Source organism: Panthera onca, chromosome E2 (genome assembly GCF_046562875.1).
Source record: "Panthera onca isolate mPanOnc1 chromosome E2, mPanOnc1 haplotype 2, whole genome shotgun sequence".
In the NCBI taxonomy this organism is placed as follows: domain Eukaryota; kingdom Metazoa; phylum Chordata; class Mammalia; order Carnivora; family Felidae; genus Panthera; species Panthera onca.
The window spans coordinates 43,217,093-43,230,684 of NC_138353.1; the positions used below are offsets into that span (position 1 = coordinate 43,217,093).

Consider the following 13,592-nt stretch of genomic DNA (forward strand, 5'->3'; position numbering starts at 1 on the left):
GTAGGGGGCGGGGTTAGTCGTGCAGCCCTGCGCGGCAGCGCGCTGGCTGAGGCTGCTGTTGGGGGGCGGGGAATATCAGCTAAGGCGACCGTGGCGGCTTAGGCACCAGCGACGGGTTGTGACGGCGGCTCCTGGTGCGTCTCGGCGCGTGGCCAGCTCTCAAGTTCGGAACGGAACGCTCGGTGTCACGGTCCCTGCGCGGAAACTTTGCCGCGGAGCCGCGACCTCCTGGCCCGAGCGGCCGGGCATGAAGCGGCGCTGAGGAGCTGCCGCCGCCGCTGCCGCCGCCTCCGTCGCCGCCGCCGCCAGAGGAGGAGCCGCAGCACCCTGGGCCACGCCGATGACTACTGCAAACTGTGGCGCCCACGACGAGCTCGACTTCAAACTCGTCTTTGGCGAGGACGGGGCGCCGGCGCCGCCGTCCTCGGGCTCGCGGCCTGCAGGTGGGTGCCGGGCGGGGCGGGACCGAAAAGCGTCTCCTCTCCTCGTTCGCAAGAGCTCGCCGCTTCCCTGGTGGCTTGGTTGTCTGGGGCTTAGTAATATCGTGTGTGTGTGTGTGTGTGTGTGTGTGTGTGCGCGCGCGATGAGCGAAGAGCGGATTTGTGTGTGTGGGTGTGGGTGTTAGTGTGTGTTTGTGCTTGCGGTGAATGAAGAGCAGATTTAAATCGCTTGAAGAGTTGTGTGGGTCGCAGCGACGTGGAAGTGGTCGCGCGCGGGCTTGGCTGGATGCGAACTAGTGGGGAACTCGACTCCGGGACTCCTATGGCCAGTGGACGCCTGCGGTTTGGAGGCTGAGGGTCGGGGCCGCTGCCCAAGTGGTGTCTGCTTGTCGTTGCTTTGCCAGCGTGGTGCGGAGAAAAAGCTGACCCTGTGAAGTGTAAGCGCACTTAACTTTTCAGCTTTTTTAATATTTTTTGTTTTAAAGATGCACATTCTTGAGGTGTAGGAGTTCTCTGAAATTCGTGCACATGTCTGTTTAAATATGCTTTCTTAGAGTAATGCCATCGTGTTAACACTTGGGCAAGTTTATGGCCCACATTTAATTCGAAGTGTAACTATAACGGGTCTTTTCTGAAAACTACATTTCTTAAGCAGAGTGTTTTGAAAGATTAAGAAAAGTGGGGTGCCCTGTTCATAATTCTAGAAAGTTCTGGGAGTCAGTTTTTATTTTAATTAAAAGCCCACCTCAGAAGATGTTTTAAAGGAGGTCGTGAATTGGGAAGGTTGAACACCGTAATGCTTGGAGGTCAGACCAATCAGGAAATAGAAACAGGATGGCTGGGGACTTAGAGCTCTCCTGTGACCTGGTTTGGAATACTGTGGTTCATTAAGTTCAGTTTCCCTATTTCATATGTAGACGAACTTCAAAAGAGATGGATAGGATTAATCCTTATTCTTTCTGGGTATTAGTTGAGTTACTTCATGATCATATTGATGTTCAGTAGACTGTTCAGTTGAGTTGCAATGAAAAACATGCCTAAACGTGAGGCTTAAGGATTCTCTGGACGGTATTGTCTTATTAGTCCTTTTAGTCTTCATATGTTGTCTTTTTAGCATAATTATTTCAGCAAAATACATTTATTTCAATTCCACTGACATTACTTGAGCACCTTGTATGTTGAAGATACTGTTAGGCACTTTGTAGTGTTATGATGGGTGCAAAAAAGGACTGAAGGGCCCTCAAGGAGCTTGGGAAATGGGAGAGGGACATATAACCCAAGTAATTCTGCTTCCAGGCAGACTGAATGGTGGTGTGTGTTATAACATAGGCACAAATGGGAAAGTGACATGTGTGGAGAGTAGTGGCACTGAATTATGTGTTTAGGTTATTGAGATTTAACAAAGTAAAAACAACTTGTTTTAATGAGTATTTTTATTATAAGAAAATAAATAGTTGATGTCTGCAAACTTTTACTGAGGACAAATGTGATTAGAGCATGCTGTAAAGCAAATTCATGATCAATAAAGTAGTATTCTCATGTAAGTAGGAATTGTATGTACATCCAAAGTATTGGACAGCATTTAAAGCTATGAAAACAGCTTTTTAAGAGATTATTTTTGCCATGAAACTCTCCAAACCATTTTGGTATTAAAATGGGTCTAGTAGGTGTTAAGGTTTGAAACTTGACTTGTAACTGAAATTCCCAAATTTAAACTTGAATAGTTTCATTTGACAAAAAGTCCACTTTAAAATATTATGGCAGCTGTTTTTAAGTGTTCTTTCTTCTTCAAATTAAGATGAAATATACATGACATAACCATTTTAAAGTGAGCAATTCAGTGACATTTAGTGCATTGACAGTGTTGTGCAACCACTTCTATCAGGTTCCAAAACATTTCCATCACTTCTGAAGGAAATCCCAAACCTATTTAAGTAGTTGCTCCTCATTCTCCCTTGTCCCTTCCTAGTCCTGGCTTCCCAGTCCCTAATATGGGATTTGTTTGTATGGATTTACCAATTCTGGATATTTCATGCAAATGGAATCATACAAATGTGGGCTTTTGTGTCTGGCTTCTTTCACTTAGCGTGGTATTTCATGGGTCATGCATGTTGTAGAATACAGCGGTACTTCATTCCTTTTTATGGCTGAATATTTTATATATACCTCATTTTATCCATTCATCCATTGATGGGCATTTGGGCTGTTTCTATCCTTCGGTTATCTTGACTAGTGCTGCTTTGAACACGTAGCAGCTAAGTTAAAAATTCTGCTGGGCAGGATGTTTTGTATATTCAAAACTACTTGTTTGCAAAATTAGTTTTCATTTTATTTTATTTTTTTAAATTTATTCTTAAAAAATTTTTTTTTAATCTTTATTTATTTTTGAGAGAGAGACAGCGTGTGAGCAGGGGAGGAGCAGAGAGAGAGGGAGACACAGAATCTGAAGCAGGCTCCAGGCTCTGAGCTGTCAGTAGTTCGCGAGTTCGTGCCCTGAGTCAGACTCTGTGCTGACAGCTCAGAGCCTGACTCAGGGCTCGGACTCACGAACTGTGAGATCATGACCTGAGCTGAAGTCGGACATTCAACCGATTGAGCCACCCAGGCGCCCCCAAATTTATTCTTAATTTACTTATTTATCTTTAGAAAGGGGGAGGGTAGCGGGAGAGAGAGAGAGAGGGAGGGAGAATCCCAAGCAGGCTCCACACTATTAGCGTGGAGCCTGACACGAAACTCGAACTCTTGAACCAGGAGATCATGACCTGAGCTGAAATCAAGAGTCATTTGCTTAACCAACTGAGCCATCCAGGAGCCCCACGTTTTCATTTTAATAAGCATAATTAGAGTGTGTAGTTTGAAGGAACTAAGTGGATTAACTGACATGCTTTTAGGATGATAATATGCAGTACTGTGGGCCATGAGAATAAAATTGCTTGGTAGAATTCAGATCAATGTTGGGTTATATCAGTGTGTTTACTTGTTTTTGGATTCTTTTCCTCACTGGATTGAAAGTTCCATGAAGGCAGGGATAGTGTCTGTATCTTGTTCATAGTTATATGATTGGTGCCTAGCACAGTGCCTTTATCATAAGAGTGGGCACCCAGTATTTGTTGAATTAATAAATACTCCTTCTTAAGTTTTGAGTCATTGCTCACTTTTTTTTTTGTGGTAGAGGAAGTTAATGAGACTTGTTTCAATTCTTTGGCTTTTATCAGTCAGTTCCATAAGACAGTAGATCTTGGTAATTTTGGCAGCAGGTTTTCCATCTGTCTGAGGGTGTAAGAGTCCTTGTATCACCTCTAACTTTCCATACAGAAGACTTTTGAAAAATATTTGGTGGAGAGGATAATGGACGGGAACTGAGGACAAGCTAAGGGGCCGAATTAGTAAATGTCCTAAGAGCAAGCTTGTTAAAAGTACACATTAGATGATTTGATACTTGATAATGTTGGATACATTTATGATGGACTTTTTAAAAAAAAATGCTTGTTTTGAGAGAGAGAGCAAGGGGGTAGGGGCAGAGAGAGAGAGAAGAGAGAGAGAGCAGAGAGAGAGAGAAGAGAGAGATTAAGACCCTGGAGTCCTTAGCCTTTTTCTTTCTCTCTCTCTCTCTCTCTTTTTTAATATGAGGTCAGTGCTAGTTTTAATTTTTCAGTTAAAAATGAATCAGAGGCGCCTGGGTGGCTCAGATGGTAAGCATCCAACTTCGACTCAGGTCATGATCCCAACATTTCCAAGTTTGAGCCTTATATCAGGTTCTGTGCTGACAGGTGAACCTGGACCCTGCTTTGGATTCTTGTCTCCCTCTCTCTCTGCCCCTCCCCTGCTTGTGCTCTGTCTCTCTCTCTCTCTCAAAAATAAACATTAATGGGGCGCCTGGGTGGCTCAGTCAGTTAAGCGTCTGACTTCAGCTCAGGTCATGATCTCACAGTCTGTGAGTTCGAGCCCCACGTCGGGCTCTGTGCTGACAGCTCAGAGCCTGGAGCCTGCTTCAAATTCTGTGTCTCCCTCTCTCTCTGCCCCTCCCCTGCTCATGCTCTGTCTCTCTCTGTCTCAAAAATAAAATAAAAATATTAAAAAAAAAAAAATAAACATTAATATATATATATATGTATATGTATATATATATATATATATAATGAATCTAACTATTTTAAGTTTTTTCTTTTTTTTTTTTTCTTTTTTTTTTTTTAATTTTTTTTTTCAACGTTTTTTATTTATTTTTGGGACAGAGAGAGACAGAGCATGAACGGGGGAGGGTCAAAGAGAGAGGGAGACACAGAATCGGAAACAGGCTCCAGGCTCCGAGCCATCAGCCCAGAGCCTGACGCGGGGCTCGAACTCACGGACCGCGAGATCGTGACCTGGCTGAAGTCGGACGCTTAACCGACTGCGCCACCCAGGCGCCCCTTAAGTTTTTTCTTAATAACCTAGCTTCAAAATGAAGACATACTTCAATAGTAAATAGAGAATTTTAAATTGATAAGTGTTTCATGTATTTCACTAGCATTATTTGCCATTATAAAGGGCAGCCTCTCATGCTTTATGTATTTATTTATTTATTATTTGTATATCTCTAATTTAGTTTGATGTCATAATTTTTCACAAAGTTTCACTCTCAGGGTTTGGTTCGTTGTTAAATACTGACTCTCTAGTCCTGAATGAGAGTCACTGGGAGGAGTGTGTGCTGTATACTGACTGCATAATATCTTTCCTAATGTTACTTTTTTAAGAGGGAGAAATATCGTGGATACAATATGTATTTTTATAAGAAATTTGCTTTAGGATAGGAAGTGTAATTTCATCAGATAGCACTTCAGTACACAACTTTTTCCCATATAAAGTTGAGGAACTTTTCCTAGATGATTGTCATAGTCTTTATTTTATTTATTTTTTTTAATGTCTATTTTTGAGAGAGACAGAGCATGAGTGGGGGAGGGGTAGAGAGAGAGGGAGACAGAATCTGAAGCAGGCTCCAGGCTCTGAGCTGTCAGCACAGAGCCCAGTGCGGGGTTTGAACTCTGGAACTGCAAGATCGTGACCTGAAGTCGGACACTTAATCTACTGAGCCACCCAGGTGCCCCTATTGATAATTTTTAAAGTGTTTGTTTTATCCATGTTAAATGAGATGATGTATTTAAAGCTCTTAGCACAGTTCTTGGTCCAGTAGTACTCATTAAGTGCTGGTAGTTAACATTTCTTAACACACACACACACACACACACACACACACACACACACCCCTGATGATAGGTTATTTTTTATTTCCTCTTCTTCCCTAGACCCTTTTCCCTATGCTAAACTAAAACACTGAGAGAGAATAGGGGCAGATAGGAGATCCAGTTATTTAAACCTTACTTAGGTAAGTTGAAATATTTGTCATAGACTTTTGTATTTTATCTTTTATTCTTTTTGTTAACCTCATTTGTCATATCTTACTAAATAAAAGTGCTGAAGGTCACTAGCTTTTATATTTTTCTAGTGTCTTGAATCAAATTGTTACTCAGTATGGTGTGAAAGTTGGTAGATTTGCTACCCATACTAAGTATAATTGGATATTTAAATCAGTATGAAAAAAGGGAAGTTACTTCTCTGGTTTCCTGTAGAAATTTAATGGTATGTTTGTACAGCACGTTAGGTAGTGTATAGAGGAGATGTTTACTGGTGAGCCTTACTTTCATACCATAGGTCAGCTTTTTCTTTAGTCTTGAATGTAAGTGAGAATATGTATTTGGTGATTGCATCACTGATAAACATTTCAGCATTTCAGTTGGAAGAATAACTTAATATTCTGTTTGACACTTTCCCTGATAAGGGTAGATGTTCCTGGGGGCATTAGCAGAATTTTGTGATGGAGGTTAATGAATAAATGTAGTTGAGTGAATATGGGGAAAATTGAAGAAAAAAAATTTCAATGTCACATGTTGTGTTGAAACTTCAAAAATGGAAGAGCATTGCTATACCTGCACTTTGTTAGGTTTTCCGTTTGCCAATACAAAAGGGATATTTTGGAATATATTCTAAACTATTCGTAGAGGTAATACTGTAGTAGTTATATTACCTAATATAACAATTGAGTATTACATACATGGTCAAGAAATTGTAGGAGTTTTGTAAGGCCTGTATCTTAGGCATTTAAAGTCATTTAAGTTATTAATTTAGCGTAAGTTGTAGAATCAACTTACTATTATGACTTGCCTTTTCTGGGGCAACCAGTAAACTTTGCCAGTAATTGTATATATTTTTATTGAGGGCAAATCCCAAGTCCTGCTTTTGAGTTTTGCTCTTTATTTACTTTTTCAATGAGATGTGATCACAAGGACATTTCAGAGAAAATAATAAAATACTGATATATAAAAATGGATACCTATTAAGAGAAAATATGCAGTTGTGTTACTGATGATGAAGTTTAATGCATCCTTTACTTTCCTTATTAGTATTGAGTAGTTGGTGATGGTGATAATGATGGTAGATGATGATGGTGATGTTTTATTTTAAATAAGAGGTGGGGTTGAGGAAGCCATAATACTGTGAAGTCAGTCGCATTACTCTTAAGAGATAGGAAACCTGAGTAGGTTGAGTCACATTTGATAGTAAGCTGTAGTTTGCTCACAGCAGTAACATAAATAAGGGAGGTGTTGTCTAAAGCTGTCCTGGTGGGTCAGGGGAGTAGACACAACCGAGTTGGCAGTAAGCCTGGCTTCTAAAACAAAATCCAAGTCATCAAATTTGCCCAGGCATGCCGTCTGAGGTTCAAGTAACAGTGGAATTTAAGAGGAGTGAGTTTGTTCTTGGAGGCTTAGCAGAGTCACAAACAGGAGTAAGCTTTTTAAAGAGCCATGCGTTTAACTTTAAACATAGTGTGAATCTGCATATATTTTAGCATTTCTGGTAATATTTATATAATTGTATTGCATGACTCTCACCTGCTTGGTACACTTTAGAAGAGAAGAACAATTGGACCTGAAAGATTTAAGTAGTGTGGTTTAGGGGCACGTGGGTGGCTCAGTCGGTTAAGCTTCTGACTCTTGGTTTTGGCTCAGGTTATGATCTCATGCTTTGTGAGTTCGAGCCCCATATCGTGCTCTGTGCTGACAGTGCAGAGGCTGCTTGTAATTCTCTCTCTCCCTCTCTTTCCCTGCCCCTCCCACACTTGCTCTCTTTCTCTCTCTCAAAATAAATAAACTTAAAAAAAAAAACCTAAAAAGAAACAAATAAATAAGTAAATAGTGTTGGCTATGAACTTTCTTTGAATTGCTAGCTGAAATTTAATCATTGGGACAGTTCTGGTTATCATGTTGGTATTCCTGTGTGTAAGGGAACTACATGTCTGTGAAAGCTAGAAAATCCCAGGTACACCGGAGAAGTAACTTTGAAGCCCCATTTAACCCCAAAATGTAAAGTTTCAGTATGTCTTACATTACAAAAGCAGGTGAGAGTTTAAATTTTTTAAAATGTTTTATTTATTTATTAAAAAAATTTTTTTTAATGTCTTTTATTTATTTTTGAGACAGAGAGAGATAGAGCATGAACCGGGGGAGGGGCAGAGAGAGAGGGAGACACAGAATCGGAAGCAGGTTCCAGGCTCTGAGCCATCAGCCCAGAGCCCGACATGGGGCTCGAACTCATGGACCACAAGATCGTGACCTGAGCTGAAGTCGGACGCTTAACCGACTGAGCCACCCAGGCGCCCCTAAAATGTCTTAAATAACTGTTTTTAGTATTTTAAAATAATATTTATAGTTCTGAATTTTGTGTTAAATTTTTATCATCTTTGCTGTTTATTTTAATTAGAAATTAGGATTGTATGAGCTTTGAGATTAATATTAATAACTTCTGGTGATGTTAATTTATATCATTGAAAAATACTTCTTTTTAAATGTTTATTTATTTTTTATAATGTTTATTTATTTTGAGAGGGGGAGGGGCAGAGAGAGGGAGAGAGAGAGAATCCCAAGCAGGCTCAAGGCTATCAGTGTAGAGTCCAACTCGGGGCTTGATATCACTAACCATGACATCATGATCTGAGCCAAATCAAGAGTTGGATGCTTAACTGACGAGCCACCCATGCGCCCCTGAAAAATATTTCTGAAAGCATTTTTTCCTATCAAGGTAATCGTTGGCCAGAACACTTTAATGGACAGTTTGTGAGTTGTACTTAAATGTAAATATTTTTTGGTATTGCTTTGAAGTAAAAAAGGTTGTTAAATAAAAATGACAGGAAAAAAATGACATTCAAAAGTTGTGTTGAAGCTAGCTAGGGGTGCCTGGCTGGCTCAGTCAGAAGAGCATTTGACTCTTGACCTTGGGGTTGTGAGTCTGAGCCCCATGTTGGGTGTAGAGATTACCTAAAAAATCTAATAAACTTAAAAAATTGTTGAAGCTAGATGATGGGTATATGGGAGTTTGTTGTAATAGTCTTTGTATTTTTGTGTATGTTTTTAAATTTCCATGATAGAAAGTTTAAAAAATGGCATTCAGAAACTCTTCAAGTTTTTAAAGTTCTAGGTTAGGATAGTAAAAAAAAAAAAAAAAAAAAAAAATTTCTTTTTTTTTAGTTTATTTTGAGAGAGAGAGATACACGTGCACAAGCAGGTGAAGGGCAGAAAGAAGGAGAGAAAGAATCCCAAGCAGACTCTGTGCCATCAACACAGCCCGATGTGGGGCTTGAACTCACGTACGGTGAGATCATGACTTGAGCCTAGATCAAGATCAAGGGTTGGACACTTCACTGACTGTGCCCTCCAGGCACCCCAGGAAAAGTGTTTTAAAATAGCATTGTGAAGTTAGTGAGATTTGGTGTTGCGTGTAATTTTTTAAAAAACTGGTTTAACAAATAAATAGGATAAAAATTAGTTGTGGTATATCTGATTTACAAAACTTATTTCACTCTTTAATTAGTAGTAGGATGGTGAAGTGAGTTAGTATACATAAATAGGAGGTGAATGGATCTTATGATATGCTTTTAAATAGGTATTTTTTGGGGCGCCTGGGTGGCTCAGTCGGTTAAGCGGCCGACTTCGGCTCAGGTCATGATCTCGCGGTCCGTGAGTTCGAGCCCTGCGTCGGGCTCTGTGCTGACTGCTCAGAGCCTGGAGCCTGTTTCGGATTCTGTGTCTCCTTCTCTCTCTGACCCTCCCCCGTTCATGCTCGCTCTCTCTCTGTCTCAAAAATAAATAAACGTTAAAAAATTTTTTTTTTAAATAGGTATTTTTTAATTTTTAAAATGTTTTCTAACTGTGGGCTCAGAATAATTCACTTATTGTTTGGTAATTTAAGGGCCTGAAATTGTTTTTTAAAATGTTAATGTTTGATCATATTGCTTGTATCTATCAGTCTAATATTTATTAAGTACCGTCACTTTCCTTGAACTTTTAGATTTATGATGAAATTAAACTACTGAACTTGGTCTTAATTTTAAGACTAGATTTTTAAGTTTACTATATAATTGATAGAGATTAACTCACAAAAATAATTGACATATAAAATCTTCTGATTTGTGAACATTTCAGAGCAAACAGGATCCGAAATTTATGTCTTACATCTTGCCATTTGTGAGATCATATTGGATACTAAAGGAATAGAAGTAATAAACTTGTCCTTTATAAAAGAAAACCCTTTGGGGAAAATAAAGTTTCATCTAAATGCTACTTTTTCATTTTTTATTGCAACATAAGAGTTTCAAAGAAGCTTGATATTTTTCTATTAAATTCTTTATAGTTTTCATCTCCTTTCAGTAGAGGCTGTTCAATAAAAATGACGTTTGGATTCATGAAATTTTCTCTTCATATTTTATTCCTCCAAAATCTGTTTTGAAAGTCGCAGCTAAGGGCATCTTTGATTCCTGCTCCTTGCTTGCATCTATAACCTGCTTCCACACTGGTCTTTTTCATTATGCTCTACCTGTTTTATATCCCTCACTCTGTATGTTAATAACAAGTTTGTCATCTTTAATTTTATTCATCTCTTTTAAGTCCCAGTGTGAAATCTTTCCCTGAACCCATTTATCTGAATTGCCTCTGCCATCCATGTGCCTTTCTCTTTTGAGTCACTCTAAAAATATTATTTTGAGGTAGTGCTGAGCTAGGTCTAAGTTCTAGATTCCTGTTTGTTGCTGGTTGTGTGACACTGCTTAAAAAGCACAGGATAGTTTTAGGCTAATTCAGTCCTTTCGTTTTATAAGAGCGGAAACTGAGGTTTAAGTTTACTTGTCCAGGGTTATTTAAACAGTTTCTAAAAGGAAGATCTGAGGACCTGACTCCTATTCCTTCATTCTTGTCTAGTAAATTGCTTGATTTCTGCTTGAAAATTATAGAGTTGTTTTTGCACGGCTTATAATTTTGATCATTTTGGTAACTGTTCCTATTTTGTTAGTGTTCTATTAGGTAAGTACTTAATTTAATTGAGTACCTGTTGTATGCAAGATATTTTTATGTACATTATTTCTAAGTCTTAGGATAATCTGAAGAGGTGTGTGTTACTTCCGTTTTATACCTGAGGAAACAGAAATGCCAGATTTGAGCATTTAGAGAGTGGAAGATTTGGCATTTGAACCCTTTTTTTTCTTCCTCCTCCCCCCCCCCCCCCCCGCCCCTCCCTCGGCTCTTTCTCCTATGCCTCTCACCTCTCAGAGCTGAAGTACAGAAATAGTCAGTTTTTCATCTGATGAAACCAAGACTCATGGTGAAACAGGGCTTACAAGTTACATATGTGTTCTTGTGACTAGATTTTCTGCTTTTGGCTCAGAATGGCTGCTTGAGAGATGATGCTTCTACTCCTGCCTGCTCTAGAAAAATGGTATAGCATTACAGCCAGATCAGTAGAAGGTACTGCACAGCTAACTGTGCTAGGCCCAAATTTAGCTGTTAGGCCTCTTTTCTTTGCTTCCTTGCAGACCTGGAGGTCAAGAGGTCATGTTGTTCTAGGTTTTCAAGTAATGAGGATTTGGCCTTTCTCTTTGGCAACTCCCTCCCGTGTTGTCCTGATTAGGGTCTGATTTGTGACCTTTGCAGGCTATTTTGCGCTTATGATTTAAAATGTAAAGCATTTTTCGATTAGTCATCAGAATTGCTCTAAACTGAAATGAGGGAAAAGTTCAGAATTTAAAAAATGTGAAATTACTAGTTAGGGCAGTTTTTTTTTGTTGTTGCTTTAAAAATAAAAAAAAAATTTTTTTTTAACATTTATTTTTGAGGAAAGAGAGAGAGAGAGAGACAGAGCGTGAGTGGGGGAGGGGCAGAGAGAGAGGGAGACACAGACTGCGAAGCCGGAGCTGTCAGCACAGAACCCTACATGGGGCTCAAACCCACTGACGGTGAGATCATGACCTGAACTGAAGTCAGACAGATGCTTAACCGAGGGAGCCACCCAGGTGCCCCAGGGCAGTTTTTTTTTGGTTGTTTGTTTTAAGTTTGAATTTTGCTTTCATGTGTTCCAAAAGATATGTACATACTATTTTTTTTTTTTTTTGGGTTGAATTTAGAACCTAAATAAAAACTGATGTACCTTCTATAGCCACTAACACTGATTCACATTTTTTTCCTTGATATTTTGGTCAGTTTGCCATCTGTCACTTACTCTTATCTCTCAGGATCAGCACTGCCTTTTGGGCTTGTTTTTGTCTACTACCTGTTTGTTTTTACACGCACCCAATTGTCTCTGAGCTTTACCAGAACTCTACTTTTCAGAGCAAAGGCAAGAAAGCCTTTTTGTTACATTACTTAGTAAATGTTGACTGATCACTGTTTTGAAACTTTGTTGACTTTTATAATTTGATCACTATTTGAAAGAAATAGTAATACTTTAAATACTAGTTTACATATAAACAAAATATATTTGGTAGGGGAAACAGACATAAACCCGTGGAATCTTTCTAAGAGCGAGGAAGGACTGTTCCAGAAGCCTACAGCAAACTTAACCTCTCATTTCATTGACCAAAATTGGGTTACATTCCCTTTCCTAAATTAGTCACTGGTAAAGACCGAGAGAATTATTCTTAGCCAACCAGGCCCATCCCTTGGCCTGGTTGACTTCCCCTGAAGCGCAGGGTACATGAGAGAGGAGTGGATGCATGGAAGAACAGATATTAAGGAGGAAGGGGAAAATGGAGGGGGAAGGGAGGATCAACCAAAAGAATACTCTGCACTTTGTTAGCAGTTGAAGAACTTTATTATTATTATTTTAAATGTTTATTTTTGAGAGAGAGAGAGAGAGAATGACCAAGCACAAGCAGGGGAAGGGCAGAGAGAGAGAGAGCGAGCGGGGGAACAGAATCCAAAGCAGGTGCCAGGCTTTGATCTGTCAGCACAGAGCCTAATGCGTGGCTTGAACCCACTAACGGTGAGACCATGACCTGAGCCGAAGTCGGATGCTCAACTGATTAAGCCACCCAGGTGCCCCTAGCAGTTGAAGAACTTTAAAATGTAAATGCAACTTTTACTGTGCAGTTACTTTTTCTGGCACATGCTTTTTTTCTTGCTTTGTCAAAGTTCTTGGGGTGGACATGGAAACTCCTATAAATGCAGAGAAAGAATGAGTTATGGCTAGTAGGTTTTGGTGGCTTGGTGTCTGATAAGTGGGATATGTGGGACAGCAAATTCATGTTCCTTCTGTTCAAGTGGAATTGGGTGGCTGTGCGGACATACAGAAGCATAAAGACAGTCACCTAGTTAAACCAATCCTGATTTTTCAAAATTGCATAGGTTAAATGTTTTATTTCACTCTTTGTCTTTAAGACTAGTCTGAAAGGAACCTAGCATTTGTTAAGTGGTAAAATAGAAGGATGTGCACTGGGAAGAGAAAGTAGAAACCAGACAGGAACATTATATAAGATTTTAGAGTAACTGAGAGGGAGGGGACCTTAAAACCATTAGCTGAGTAAATGTACAAAATCATTCAATCTTTTAACGAAATTTATTATATCAATATTATGTTTGAATATGGTTCAGTTTATTGGAGCAGACATGTAAATGAACACAACAATATCTATATAATACAGGTACAGAGAAGGTCCTCTAAAAGCATAAATGAGAAAGAGCTTAACTTTGAGAGGTCAGTGAAGAGGTTACATTGAGCTGAATCCAGTAGAATGAGTTTTATAGATAGATAAAGGAGGCAAGTATATTTCAGGTTCATTGATGACCAGATCCAGAG

At 39.4% G+C, this 13,592-nt stretch overlaps 1 protein-coding gene across 4 annotated transcripts in view; it reads left to right on the forward strand.

Annotated features, from left to right (window-relative positions):
- Positions 1-13,592, forward strand: part of NFATC3 (nuclear factor of activated T cells 3) — a 135,671-nt gene continuing 122,079 nt past the window's right edge. Inside the window, exon 1 of one of the 4 annotated variants that reach the window (XM_060650380.3) lies at positions 1-443. In XM_060650380.3, the coding sequence (XP_060506363.1) occupies positions 341-443 (103 nt within the window). In that variant the 5' untranslated portion in view covers positions 1-340. The remainder of the gene's footprint in view (positions 444-13,592) is intronic. The other 3 variants (XM_060650378.3, XM_060650377.3, XM_060650375.3) reach the window with 3 other exon arrangements.